The sequence below is a fragment of the Mercenaria mercenaria genome, chromosome 14, assembly GCF_021730395.1.
Source record: "Mercenaria mercenaria strain notata chromosome 14, MADL_Memer_1, whole genome shotgun sequence".
NCBI classification, from domain to species: domain Eukaryota; kingdom Metazoa; phylum Mollusca; class Bivalvia; order Venerida; family Veneridae; genus Mercenaria; species Mercenaria mercenaria.
In genome coordinates this window covers 60,881,762-60,895,814 of record NC_069374.1, presented here as the reverse complement: position 1 = coordinate 60,895,814, position 14,053 = coordinate 60,881,762, and the positions used below count along the sequence as shown (strand labels likewise).

The following is a 14,053-nucleotide window of genomic DNA, read 5'->3' as shown; positions in this document are numbered from 1 at the left end:
CGGCCCTAGATATTGCCCGAGCAAACAACGACTCGTTACGATTGTCGTTACGAGTCCACTACCTTAATGTACCCCTAGGGCGATGGGATCAGTGACTGCCATATCATTTCTAATGAACTTTGTATTCCATTGTTTTGAAAATAGAAAGTGATGCTAATATACTAAATATATCAAAGGGGAGTAGAAATAACAACCACAAACATGTTTAAACTTTGGTCAAAAAGTAATGATTTTATTTTCACACGAGAAAACAAACATAAAAAACAGGAATGAGATTTTGAAAACACGATTTTGACGGACCAGGTAATGATTTCCACACAATGTAATGAATGAAGTATGAAAATAAATGCATCTTAAGACCAAGATTCACATACGAAAACAGTTTTGTATTTTTTAAAAACAACAATTCCCGGGCCTCCTTGTCATAGAGGTAACGCTCACGTGCCCCTCATCTCCATGAGATCAAACCAAAGTATCTACTGAAATAATGCTTGGAGACGTAAATGAGCCTTCCTCTATCATAAAAAGCTGAAAAACTATCTTTATGTCCTAAATTCTGTCATAGTTATTGAAACAGAAACAACAAAACAATCTAATAAAAAGGCATTACTATCAGCAACAATTCACATAGGTGCGCGTAAATGAAATTACAAACTCTAAATATGGAAATTTAGCACAATCAAATGGTGTCCTCCCTACAAAGTTAACTACGAAAAATTATAATGCTCGTACATGGTGGTCAATGTATCAATAATATGACGTTCTCGGAAATTCATATTGTATAAATATGTTTAAAGGGATAACTGGGTTTCTTTGCCAGGAAATAGATCCAGGACAAATTTGTTCTATTTTACTCAATAAATTAAAGAAAACAAAAGAAGGTTGTTTAATCTCATTAAATCTTGCTCTGGTAATCGCTACATGACCAAGTGTGAAGTTGCAAAATAAAACATGATAAATTGTCCAGTCAAACATCTTATAATCAAACTTTGTTGATCCAAACTTATCATACGTAGGTCAGATTAAAAAATTATTTTAGTAAGCATATCAGTAAAATGTGAGAAATATGTTTACAACAATTATTTAAAGGTTCTTATTGTCTGTCCACACTTTTACATATGTATCCCTTTAAATATATTTAGATAAACTATGACATGAATACATATATGATCATGTTGATTTTAATGTTAAATTTAATTTGCCCATGAATGACACGATTTTGTCAATACTTGGTATATGCTATGTTCACAGTGTCATTTTGGTCTAAACACATACTTTCACAATGACAAATAAAAACCCCATATAAATCCGACTATCATGTATCACACGTAAGGAGAAGGGATTATAACGTGATTTTCTACGTAAAATCTGACGTCAAATAATTTGTGGAAAGTATAACTAATTAATAAAAAAGAAATGTATAATCAAATGTCCTCTAGGAAGGACAAGAAAAGCCGAAGCAAACATATGTCAATAATTAAAGTGAATGTCTATTGAATTTAAACATGTGAATTGTGCACAATTGGTTAAGTGTGTGCACTGTACACAAAGGAAACGAATACGTAATGTATATGAAAATGTTTGTTCGAGGCTAAATAAATGTTGTAGTTCCTAACATACCTTTTGTAAAAGCTTTTGGAATATTGCAAGATGATATGAAATAAAAAGCTCTAATTATGCACTGGGTCCATCGGCGTGAAGATTCGATATGGTTTAAGTGAAAACGGTTTGCCTATCAAACGTTTTCGTTTTAAACTATCCAGTTCAAGTCAAACAAAGTTATCTCTATATAAAACAACATTACAGTTCAAAAGTCTTATATTCAATGAATTTTGATGCTGGCTTCATATTGCTAATTACACTAAACGGTGTTAAAGTTTGTTTCTTTCTGTCGGTGTTAAGCTTTTTCTCCGGTCTTTGGTCATTGTTTTCATGCTGGTTTCTGAAGAAATTGTCGGAATAGCCGCCAAGCTAGAGACGCTATGACAGTGTTTAGCCTGTTGAAGTCCCCTTTTCTTAATATGTCTTGGAAGAGAAGAGTCTGAGCCTTGGTACACACTCGGTGTGCTTCTAGACCTATCTTTATTACGAAGCTGTTTACCCAAGTGCTTACCGTTGTGCTTGTGTCCGTTTGCATGTAGTTCATATAAAGGTAGGGAGATAACTGACTCCCTTTGCTTACGCCGCTTTTTCCTTGCCTCTGTATGAACCACTATAAGGCGATAAATAAGTAGTATAATAACAAGTGAGTTCTTAGAGGTGAAGAACATGTTTGTGTAGGAAACAACATGGTACCAAAAGATCAACATCAAACGTACACATAAAAATGGAAGGTCTTGTAACAAAATTGACGTCAGGATGCCGTACAACTCCGGATTACAGCATCCGACATCTTCCTCAAATTCATTTCTTTGCATTGGTAGGCCAACTTGGTCTCGTCTCGCTTTAGAAGCAGTTAACACCATTGTAAACTGTAGTAAACTCAAGGACCATATTCCCAATATTATGTAGCACAATAGCCTGTTATACTTTACCTAAAATTGTAGAAAACAATATGGTAAAAAAAAGACAAAATAACATAAACATAAATAACTGTAATTTCAGTTTATTTGCATGCATTGAGTTGAAAGAGCGATGAATAAATTTTAAATTTTGTATCAAGTTGTAAGAATTTTGTGATTTGTAATAAAGAAGTCCGTTTCATTGATCTAGACAAGACATTAATTTCACGGAGCCTTTTACCCTCTCGAAATATCATCAATCAAATTATGTGTGTAGATACGTTTTAATTAAAAACATTTTTTTCCAATTCTCTTATTTTTTATCATATAAGCATGCATTTATAACCAGCAAAAACACTAAAACATCACAGCATCTATAAGATCAATTTTATACTTTCGTCTCTCCCTATCACCAACCATAATAAACAGACGGCTCACCTCATCCTCGCTGAAAGCCTCGTAAAATTCTACAATATCTGCTGCAGTGCCTACATACACAAGCAGTAGCTGAGACAACTGATCGTGTGATATAGAACCTTTGGGCAGGATCCACCGACCAACTATTAGCATCAACAAGAGAAATTGTTCCAAAACTCGCAACCATAAATCAGCACTGAATGCTATGGGAATGGAAATACTGAGCTGAAATTAAAGAAATAGGTCATAATTCTTATACAGGTAAGCACACAATGATATATTATATTATATATTTAAACTGACAAGAAAATTGTTGAGTAACAATTCTTTCCAGTACTATGACACTTTTTGCTTGCTACATCGAACAAAAATTCATTAAGGTATATTTATACAAATATCTCGAATGAAAAAACCCCACAAAGTACTGAGACAAACTAGGTAACCGAAATAAACAAGAAGATATCTTAAACGACCTGTAAAGCAAACCTGCACTCTATATGGATGTGATTGTAATAATTAACGTCGAATATTCTGGTAAAGCTTAGTATAATTATATTAGTTATCTCATGTTGTAACACTTTTTCTCTGATATTTACAACTTGATAAATAACAGTATATTTTATACAAATGTCACGGAATTTATTTAATAGCAAAGAACTCGCTTATTCCATTTCTTTTAGATATAGAATGTTTTTGTGGTGCATTCTATTACCTAAAATACGTATAAACTATAAATGTTTTGATTTTAATTTTGTTATTTTACCTCATTTACGGTACAAACATTTTGTTGTATCATTACATTTCAACCATTTTTTATTGTCAACTTTATCAAACTAACATGATAAGATGTTACCATTCACTTGAAAATGATCACACCAGGCAAACATGGATTCCAGAACGCATTTTTCCGTAAAGATCGTATTAAATGGAAAAGCTAAGTCGCGGTTGAATTTATTTAAAGGTTAAAATGAATTGTAATATTTAGTTTGTAATCTGTTGGTCTCACTGAGCACCACTCCAAAGATGAAGGCCTTGACCGGAAAGTCAAAATACGGATGTTTTGCATTCACGGTATCAATTCACAGTTGTTCTTCTGTAACTTGGATATGATCTAACTGTATATAAATAAACAAGTTGCAAAACCTGGTTTACTACAGAATTCGTATTTTTACGAGAATTGTTGAAATTGTAATCTGGTTAATTCCTTCTGTATTCTATTTTACGAATATAGATCTACAGAATAAGTAACATTTAGTTAAAAAAAAACAATAAAAATCATAAAATAAAAGGGTAAGGAGAATGTTCATATTTGCCTTAAAATGTTCTAAAAAGTAAAGAGTAAAGAAAAATATCTGAGTTTTCTTTCATTAAATTTGTTTTGGTTGTTGGGTTTAACGTGACACCGAAACACAATTTTAGGTCATATGGCAACTTTCCAGCTTTGACGATGGAGGAAGACCCCAGCTGTCCCTCCGTGAATTATTTCATCACGGGCGGACACCCCCGGGTAGAACCAACGACCTTCTGTAAGCCAGCTGATGGCTCCCTCACATGAAGAATTCAACGACCCGAGTGACACTCGAATCCTCATCAGTGAGAGACAACTAATTTGAAGTCAGCGACCTTAACCACTTGGCCACGGAGACAATTTTATTTCATCAAGTTGTATTTTTTTCTGTCAAACTGCATGTGCAATATTTTTCAATTTATTCACTAAATGAAAATAATTGTAATAATACGGGTATGGGAAACCTTAAGTTTTTAAGTGAAGGTTTTTACAAATCAAACATTTTCGGTATGGGCATAGCTGTTGATCACAACAATAATGACCATATTCTGTGAAAAGAGCTGGACCTTTGTTCATATTATTGGTAAGGTCTATATATACACAACACTTACCCCAAAATCGTCAAGGTTAAGATTTAGTGATTCCTTTGTTACGTTGCCTTGTGTTCTCTCTATAGTAACATTCGTGGCATTTGCATTCGTTTGTTGAAGTCTGAAAAAATCCACGAAGAAATAAAATTAAACAGAACAAAAAGAAAATATGTAGAGATTGAAGTTCAAAATATTATATCCTGAACTAAAAGATAAAGGTAAGAATTCCTAAAAGCACAGGACCCAGCAATAGTCAGAATTCTTAAACTAGTCCCGCTACAAATACTACCTATTATTATAGTGAAAGAATAAAACATATAGATTCCTTCAAAACCCAAGAATATAGTACTTTTGTGAAAGATACAAAATTGGAAAAAATGGAGATGGGGTAGAGAAAGGGGTGGGGAAAATGCAAAGCTGCATTCTTACCATGAAAAGCAAGGTTCTAAATAGGCAGGCTCGCAAGATTGTTTCTACGACCGTTTTGCAACTGGTCAAATATCGAAATGTGTAAGGAAAATACAATTTCTGTGAAACGTCTCAGTCTATGTCATTACTATAATTGAAGGCTTTACGTTTGATTTGTGCTGTATTTAATACATTCAATTACATTGCTGATATATTTATCCTAACAAGTTCATTGGCGCTGTCAAATGAATCAACAGCAAATATATCGACTGTAAAGTAACTTATATTAGATTGGATAGAACTGTCAAACAGTCTGTTAGCATGAAAATAGACTCATTATCAATTTTCCCTTTTATTATGAACATAGATGTCAACAACCACTTTGTCAAAAATACACATGATCGCAAAACAATTGCTTGTGCCTTGTTAAGTTTGTGTTGTGTAATTTACACAAATTTATCTCAAGTTTTTAAAAGATTCTACTATTACGGGTGTTTAGGGAGTATTTTATTTATTCTGTCTATTACAGGAATATGGTGGAGATTACAGAATGAGGTTTAATGCAAATAAAGTAGTTCACTCTCCCCAGTGTCGGTTTTGCTACTGATTTTTTCAAGGTAACGCCTTGCTCTGTTCCCGTTTTACTTTAATATATTTCTGTTTGTTACATCTATGTTGATAATACTGCATTAATTGTTTGTTTAGATAAAGATTTACTCAGCTGGTGTACATGTGATTACAACAAACCCTATATCAGTTTAAAGTAGTGTATGAGCACTTTCGTTCTTTCAATGTGGCATTTTCTTTTCCGGAGTCATTGCAGTGTGTCATTAAATTGCGCTCATTTTGTGCATAGTATATTTAGTCTAAGACTTAAGACATTACATCATTATCCAAAGGAATAAGTCTAGTTTACCTAAGCTCAATTCTTTGTTCCATTTCATGCAACTCTAGGAACCATATAGCCGGCACCACACTGCCTAAGTAGAAAAACACACTGGGACAAAACCTGAAAAAGACGAAATAAACTGGTTAGACTTTAGCTTGCACATATTGCATAGGACGGTAAATTTGTAGCTGTAGGGAAAAATAAGCAGGCATACCGCATTGCAAGGAAACACACACACACTGTTAAAAGTTTTGAAATAAACTGTACTGACACATTTAAGTATTCTATAATGCTAACTAAATACATATAGGATGAACTATTAATGCCGTTGTATTTGTATGTTATATGTTGATTTAGTTGAAATGAATCTCACTATCATTAGCAATAAAGCAAATACAATAATTTGTTGAGTCTTAAGTCACACCTATAAACTATATAAATATACGACAACATTATTAGTCTTTGATGGTAGAGGATAGACCCCATGTGCCGCTGCGGGTACAGTTTCAGGCATGGGCGGGCGCCTGGGTATTACCACCAGCATGCCGTAAACCAGCTGAATCTCAGCGGCGTATTATTATGACAAACATTTTCCTTTTAGAAGCAGCACTACTTCAAAGACTACGCATGAATTACACCAGTGCTGTACCTATTTAAGTAAAGGTCAACTGATTTTGATACGCCAAGAACTCAAAAATTAAGTTTATGAGTTAGTTTCAGCTTTTTACACATACATTTGAAGAAAAAATATAACAGACACTCTAAGCATATCTCACTCATATCTCGATAGTTTAGTTGTTAAGAGATCTTTAAACAAATATGAACAAAAGCTGATAATATCAATAAACGATATTGAATAATTTGGAGTTGATTATCAACGAAACAGCACAGGGGTATGGGACGTAGTATGAGACAAATCGCTACGTAGTGAAGTTTTGAGACTGACCTATACAAATTACGATGATAGCTCTAAGCTGAATTTGAATAAAATGTGTTCCGTAATGTGGACAGACTTTTCTTTTCCTAATAGTATTTATTTATTAAGGCAACATCATCCAAAATAACCAGTACTCAAAAGCTTCAAATCAACAATTTGTAACCTATTTTGCTTTAAATGTACAGGTCAACAAGTTGCTGGAAAGAGGAGATAATCATTAACTTTCTGATGATTGAAGTAAATGGTTGCAGTCTTCCATTAAAGCTAAATACTCCATTTTTTTGTAAATAAACTTGTTTACACACAAAAAACAAAAAGCAGATGTTCTACTGTATTGATATATTTATGAGGTTATACCTCATGTTGTGTTTATATTTTGCTTCAATAAAAAGTGGAATTATAGAAGTAAATACAGGTTATTTGGGGATGCTATTGTTCTTGCGAGTTTTTTTTTTCTTATCGTTGTGAGCATTTTGTCTTTGACAGACAAGTCTGTTTTGATTTTTTGAATTTTCTCACATGATTGCACTGAATTTGAGCAGTCAGCATTTTTTTCCAACAAAATGTCGAAAACTTCCTCACCGAGAACAGACTGTTTACTTTAGCTGATGTGTGACAGTTTTCCCTGAACCTTAGGCTTAACTAGTTAGCATCAAAATCAATTCTTGTTGGAAAGATATCATTTGAAGCTAGTTAGAACATGTATAGTATAAAAGAAGTTATGTGATATACAAATGAAATTGATGGCAAGTCGTCTACATTACTTTTGTGTCTTTCAAATGTTGATGTCAGCATGTTTTCTTTCACGTTTATTTTTCAAGACAATTACAAAACAGAGAATTTCACAGTTGTAATGAGACAGACAGGCAGACAGACAGTCAGACAATTACTTGTCAGATTTGGAAATAACAATATTATGTTGTTTATATTATTAATAAAATGATAATATATTTGTAAATATAGAGAACTTGTTTTACAGAAGAAAAGAAAGCCGTTCAAACAAATACCTTAGTATATTAAAATCTGCCATTTTGTTTTATGTTGCTATTTAAACGAGACGGCTTTCATATCAAACTTATACTGAAATGTTCCTTAAAAGAACCTAGAAGATCGAACTTACGTTGATACAAAGTTGCCTTCTACTTTTTACACAATGTAGATATAATACACGTTTTTCTTTTGTGTATTACCATCTCCAGAAGCTCGCGGGATATTTTGTGATCGAGACCGAAGGTCGAGGTTACAACCATATCCCAAGGGCTTCTGCAAACGTTGATACAGAAAACAAACGTGTATTTTCGCTATTCTTGCATAAAAAAATACACGACACCTAAATGCATTGTTTTCATATGTGATGACTTTACGATTCCGGAAACGATAAACATGTTTTAAATACACATGTATTCATAACCAGGGCCAAGAAATCAACAACACTTCAAAAACATGTACTGAAGGTTTTTAACCGATTATTTATATCTGTCATTATTACAAACATAAAAGTATCCATATTTTTGCATATCACTTAAAAATGTGGTAAAAAAGAACACTATTTCAAAAGTAATAACTTCACAATCGAATTATTTTGAGTACGGACATATGTAGAGTACGGATGAGTACGAACGTAGTGAAAAGGTTTCAAATATTTTATCCAAATTCTTCGCGATATTAGATAAACGCATTTCGACGGATACGTACAAAAAGTATTAAAATGATCCATAAAAACCAAGCAATTGCACAAGTTACAGGCAGTTGTTATACATTCACGGCTATCAACAAAAAAATGGAGCGTCTCCGACCCCTAAAAGGCGTGTAAACAAGGGGCGGATTTTTGCATTTTTGGGGGTAGTGCGTTAAGGTTCGGTAACTGATACAGCAAAAAGTACTATGGATTAGATTGCATCTTTTTACGGTGCCCCTTAAAAGTGACATATTACACACTTTTTTTCCACTTAGGTAATGTGAGACTTTTTTTTATTTCGTTTAAACGAAATAAATATTTCGATTAAACAAAATCATTTCGTTTAAACAAAATCATTTTTATTTGATTTTGTTTAAACGAAATAGTTATTTCGTTTTAACGAAATGATTTCGTTTAAACGAAATGATTTCGTTTAATCGAAATAAAAAAGTCTCACATTACCTAAGTGGAAAAAAGTGTGTAATATGCCACTTTAGGGGCAATAAAAGTCATGTATTAACAGCACGTGAATTGCCTTGTTTGAACACGATTTTTCTCCTGTTAATACATGGGCGGATCAAGTAAAAAAGTAGTTTTTATGCTAGAATTACTTTGTATACACTCAAATTTTATATCATTTATAAAACTATAACATATTGTATATTAATAAAACTCGTAAATCTTTTGCCAGTTCTTGAAAAATACTGAATTTAACGTATGTTCCCTGAGATGCCATGCTGTAACAATAGTTTTAGGTAGTCCCCGTTGTATACATATCATTTAAAAGTGCTACTCGAAGAACATGATTAAAAAGACAAAAATGTGTTAATGTGAGGTATAGCAGCCACTGTATTTGTTAGAGGGTTGTCTGTTATAATGAACAATAAATCGGAAAGATTAAATAATTGTATTTTCGATTTGTGTCTAAAAGTTTATTACCAGTAAATTATTCCAATGCATGTAAGCTATCTTAATTTGAAACAAAGATAATAGTTATTGTTAAAACAGTAATTGATACCAGTGGGTTTTATGTTTTGACAGGTCTTACGTTGTACTATTTCTATTAAAAAAAACATACAGTAAGTACATAGATAAATAAAAAGAAAAACATTATTTGAGCAATTACCTTTAGTATTGAAATTTCTTTCGATTTAATACACAAGAAAAGTATTCAAATTATTACCCCAACATGCATGAGAAAGAGAAAAAATGAAAACTAGAAGACAAAAATGGAAATTATGTGGACTCGGTTTGTCTGAGACTGTCCATGAACGTTAGCTGAAATGCTTGCTTCCTTCCTAGGAAGACTAAATTACATAATTCTAATGTTTAACTTTGATGAAAACTTTTATAAGCCGTCTCACATTGATATGCATTTACATGTACGCATTTATTTTGTAATATTGCATTTAATATGCATTTTTACTTTATGCACTTTATACAATTAAGGAAACATATCAAATGTCATCTTGATTACGCTTGTCCTATATGGTATCATAGTCTGACTTAGTTACTTAAATCCAAGCTCCAAACCACACATAATAAGTTAATGAGGTTTACTCTGGACCTTGATGCTAGGTCGCACATTGGTCCAGAGCACTTTAAATCTCTCAACAGGTTACCAGTCAACAAACGTGTAGACCAGATTATCCTGTGTCATGTTTTTAGGACAAAAAATGGCTTAGCCCCGGACTATTTGTGAGACAATTTTATCCCACAGGATACTGTTCATTCATATAGGACAAGGTTAAGTCACAAAGGTGCTTTTGCTGTTCCAAAGGTCAAAGGTTTGGGTTAAAGTCCTTTTTATTTTCCGGTATTCCCCTATGGATTAAGTTGCCTGCTAGTATAGCACAGACTGAGAAATTACCTGTTTTTAAAACATTAGTAAAGAATTATTTACTAGACAGTTTAGCATAATTACTTTAATGTGTTTTAATAACTATTCATATGACTTTCAATGTATGAACATTTTAACTTTTTGATATAGTTTTGCAATTTCCATATTGTCACATACTTCAATTTCCATTTAGTCACATAATTCTGTAAATTCTGTTATACCTCTCTATGTCTTGCCACTAACACAAAGGACCACAATGGAAATAAGAGCTTTCTCTTTTTTGTGTAACCTTTGGTGACGTTGTGCCTGTTCTGGCTATTTATAATTTCATGTATGCATTATGTTATTATATTGTATTTACTATACATGTTGTTTTTAATTGTCCATGTATCTGCACACCTTACCGAAATAAATCTATCTATCTATTGAATGTTCCAATGGACGCCGTATTATTAACTACATGTATAAACATTGATCAATTTCTCAAAGAGACAGTGAAATTAACCGTAAAACAGACATTTAAAAAATCTAGCAAACGGAAACAACCAAAACAAAACAAAAGGAAAATATAACAACAACAAAAGAAAATCAGACTCATACATACAAAAAGGCAGCAAAGAATAACACTCTTACACAATGAAAGCAAAAAGCAAAACAGAAACACAACAAATAAACCTGCATAAAAGTCACAAACGACCAACAGAACAAATGTAACGGTCAGACAAAGACAAACGTAGATACCATTGCAAAATTGCAATAACAATTCAGAAATCAGACTTCTGGTACTCATCAAGCGTCTGCGAGAATAACATAGAGACTATTGAAACAAGAACAATAGAAAACATCGCAGAGGCGGAATTGTTAATTGAACATCTCACTTTGGGACAGATAGATAATTAATGACAGCAGTCTAAATCAAGTTATATCTGTGGCTGTAGACATTTGATATAACATGACGGAGGCAAACAGGTCTGTTTTGCGAAACTGACAAGACACTGTGACATTAGAATCGTTCTTTTAAGAGTCAGTAACACGTAATTGGAATTATTACGCTTATGTTTATATTCTAAAGTATAGTTGTAAAACACTTAAATGAATCAGTAAAAATTAAAATGGAATTAATAACATGCTATGCCTTGGGGAAAAACATTTTGCTAGTAACCGCAGGAACATGAGGCATGAACAATATTTAAATTATAAACTTAAAATTGTATATTTTTATTCCTTTGAAATACAATTTCTGTTTCATTGTAATATAAAATATCGCTCTCAAGAAATTATGAATAACATCCAAAACCTTACATATATGATTTAATGCAGTATAAATTTATTTGATCAATTATTCATTATGTATTTGAGCTCTGGAAATTACCACAAATACTGCCAAGAAAAGCAATTATTTTGGAAAAAATATGCACTGATTCGTATCAAGAAACCAGTTAACTTGATTTCCTGGTGACCTACTGACGTCTATTATTGTTGGATGTATTTTGGTTGGCGACGTGTAGGTTTGTCGATAAAAGGGATGCTCAAGGCTCGAGTTCTTTTTTCTGACATTCATTACATAGTATGAATGAAGTCTTATATTTGGAACACAACAAAATATTACTAGCCAGTAAATATACTCCTTTATGACATGTTTGCCTTATGCTCTTCTGATATAAGTTTTAACTGAGACTCTAAGTCTGGCATACGTATACAAATTTGTGTGACAGTCTATGAACACGTTTGACGCTAGATAAGTATTTATTTTTCTTTATGCCGTATTTGTAAGATAATATCGAGTAACGTTAAAAGAGCAGAAGACGTTTATTTGACTGTTATGAAAATGAACTGATTAAACATGCTTTTTCGTCTGCCATGCAAATTGCAATTTGCCTTAATAATGCTGTTGTTATTCATTTTATAATTATATGAAATTAAAAGCAGCCTGGAGACAAATGCGATAAATACTGCAAATTAGAAAATAGTTTATTTAATAAAACACACTTTTACAGGTAACTCAGCTGTACACATTGCATTATAAAACGGCAGAAATTAGCTTCTATGTCACTTAGTATCCCTTCAAATAATATAGGAAAGATAGATAAATGTTCCTGTTTTTTTTTTCATATACAAGGCGTATGTAATGTCGTAAAAAACTGAAATTGTAGCAATATATCTATATCAGTTGAAGAATTCAAATCTATTTTTCTTATGCTAGACGGAAAAATAAGAAACTAACACATAACAAGATATTATTCGCCAAAATGTGTGACTTAATTCAACATCTAAAATGTTAGTATATATCTGCAATGAACAATTGACAAAGTAGCCTAGATCGCTTTGAGTAATAGAAACGATAAAATTATCACCGTTGCAGGTAAGGTTTTACATCAAGTTCTTTTCTTGAAACAGGCCAAGTTCGGAATAAAATGTCTGCATTTGCACAAAGACGTTTCTAAGATCTAAGCTGTTGTTAAAATTGATAACATGTTACACTTTTGTAAAACATCTGGTCATTATCTGCACTGTTACTACATGAGTACGTGTAATGTTTTAGTGTGCCAAACCGTATTTTTGTAAAGTAGAAACTGGTTTAAGTTCTGACAGGTGATACAATCTCTAAGTACTTATGAACCCATCAATCAAAATAAAAATATATCTTAATAAATATAGTTATTGCATTTTTGAGAGATCTTTTCCAGCATCATCTTGCAAATTATTACTGAGAAAACAACATTTAATTAGCAATTCGTTGATACAGTTTTACGTCAATATATTTTCAAGATAACTAGTAGTATTCAAAAACTGCACTATGCGCGATTTCTTGAAAGAAACCAGTGGTATTTTCTGGTAAACTGATAAGACATTTGACTTTAAAATGTTAATGTTGTGGCCAGATTAACGTCTTTTAGATACACAGAAATGGAAACATATTTATAAGACGTATTGTGACAACAATACTCTTACTTTCGAAGGTGGGGTGATCAGTTTACTTTTAAAATTAATTGAAATTATTGCATGTTTGGTAATTTCACCATCTGTTATTCATTCATATTACTTGCAGGTAGATACAGCTTTACAAAACATCTTCCAAATAACATTTTTGTAAAGTAAACTAGGCATACAGTGTTATCTTCGAGAACAAGAATTGTTGATATTCATCATTCAGTTCGTGTTAATTTTCAGTATTCATAAAAAAGAATAAAAGTTGCTTGTTTTTCAGCAGCATATTTTACATTGACGCACGCAGCTTGTCGTTTGATTTGTTTGGTTTACATTTGATCTTTTTTTTAGTGAATATGATCTTTTCAAACACCACGCAATCTCTTAGAGAAGCAGATTTGCAATTTCTTTAGATAAAATACTTTATAAAAACAGGAAATACAAGTACGTTTTTGTGATTATTGATTTGCGAAATATGGGTAAAAAATGTACGACTTTCAAGATGTATATTTAAAATGAGAAGATAAGATATCTGTATAAAAACAATTACTATTAAATCCAGAAAATCGCTACTCCT

At 32.3% G+C, this 14,053-nt stretch overlaps 1 protein-coding gene across 1 annotated transcript in view; it reads right to left on the bottom strand.

The window, feature by feature from the left end:
• Positions 1-208: 208 nt before the first annotated feature.
• Positions 209-14,053, bottom strand: part of LOC123527841 (transmembrane protein 26-like) — a 92,021-nt gene continuing 78,176 nt past the window's right edge. Inside the window, exons 2-5 of the mRNA XM_045307534.2 lie at positions 6,121-6,213; positions 4,818-4,917; positions 2,940-3,143; positions 209-2,534 (exon numbers count right to left, since the gene is read on the bottom strand). Of these exons, the coding sequence (XP_045163469.2) occupies positions 1,872-2,534; positions 2,940-3,143; positions 4,818-4,917; positions 6,121-6,213 (1,060 nt within the window). The 3' untranslated portion in view covers positions 209-1,871. The remainder of the gene's footprint in view (positions 2,535-2,939; positions 3,144-4,817; positions 4,918-6,120; positions 6,214-14,053) is intronic.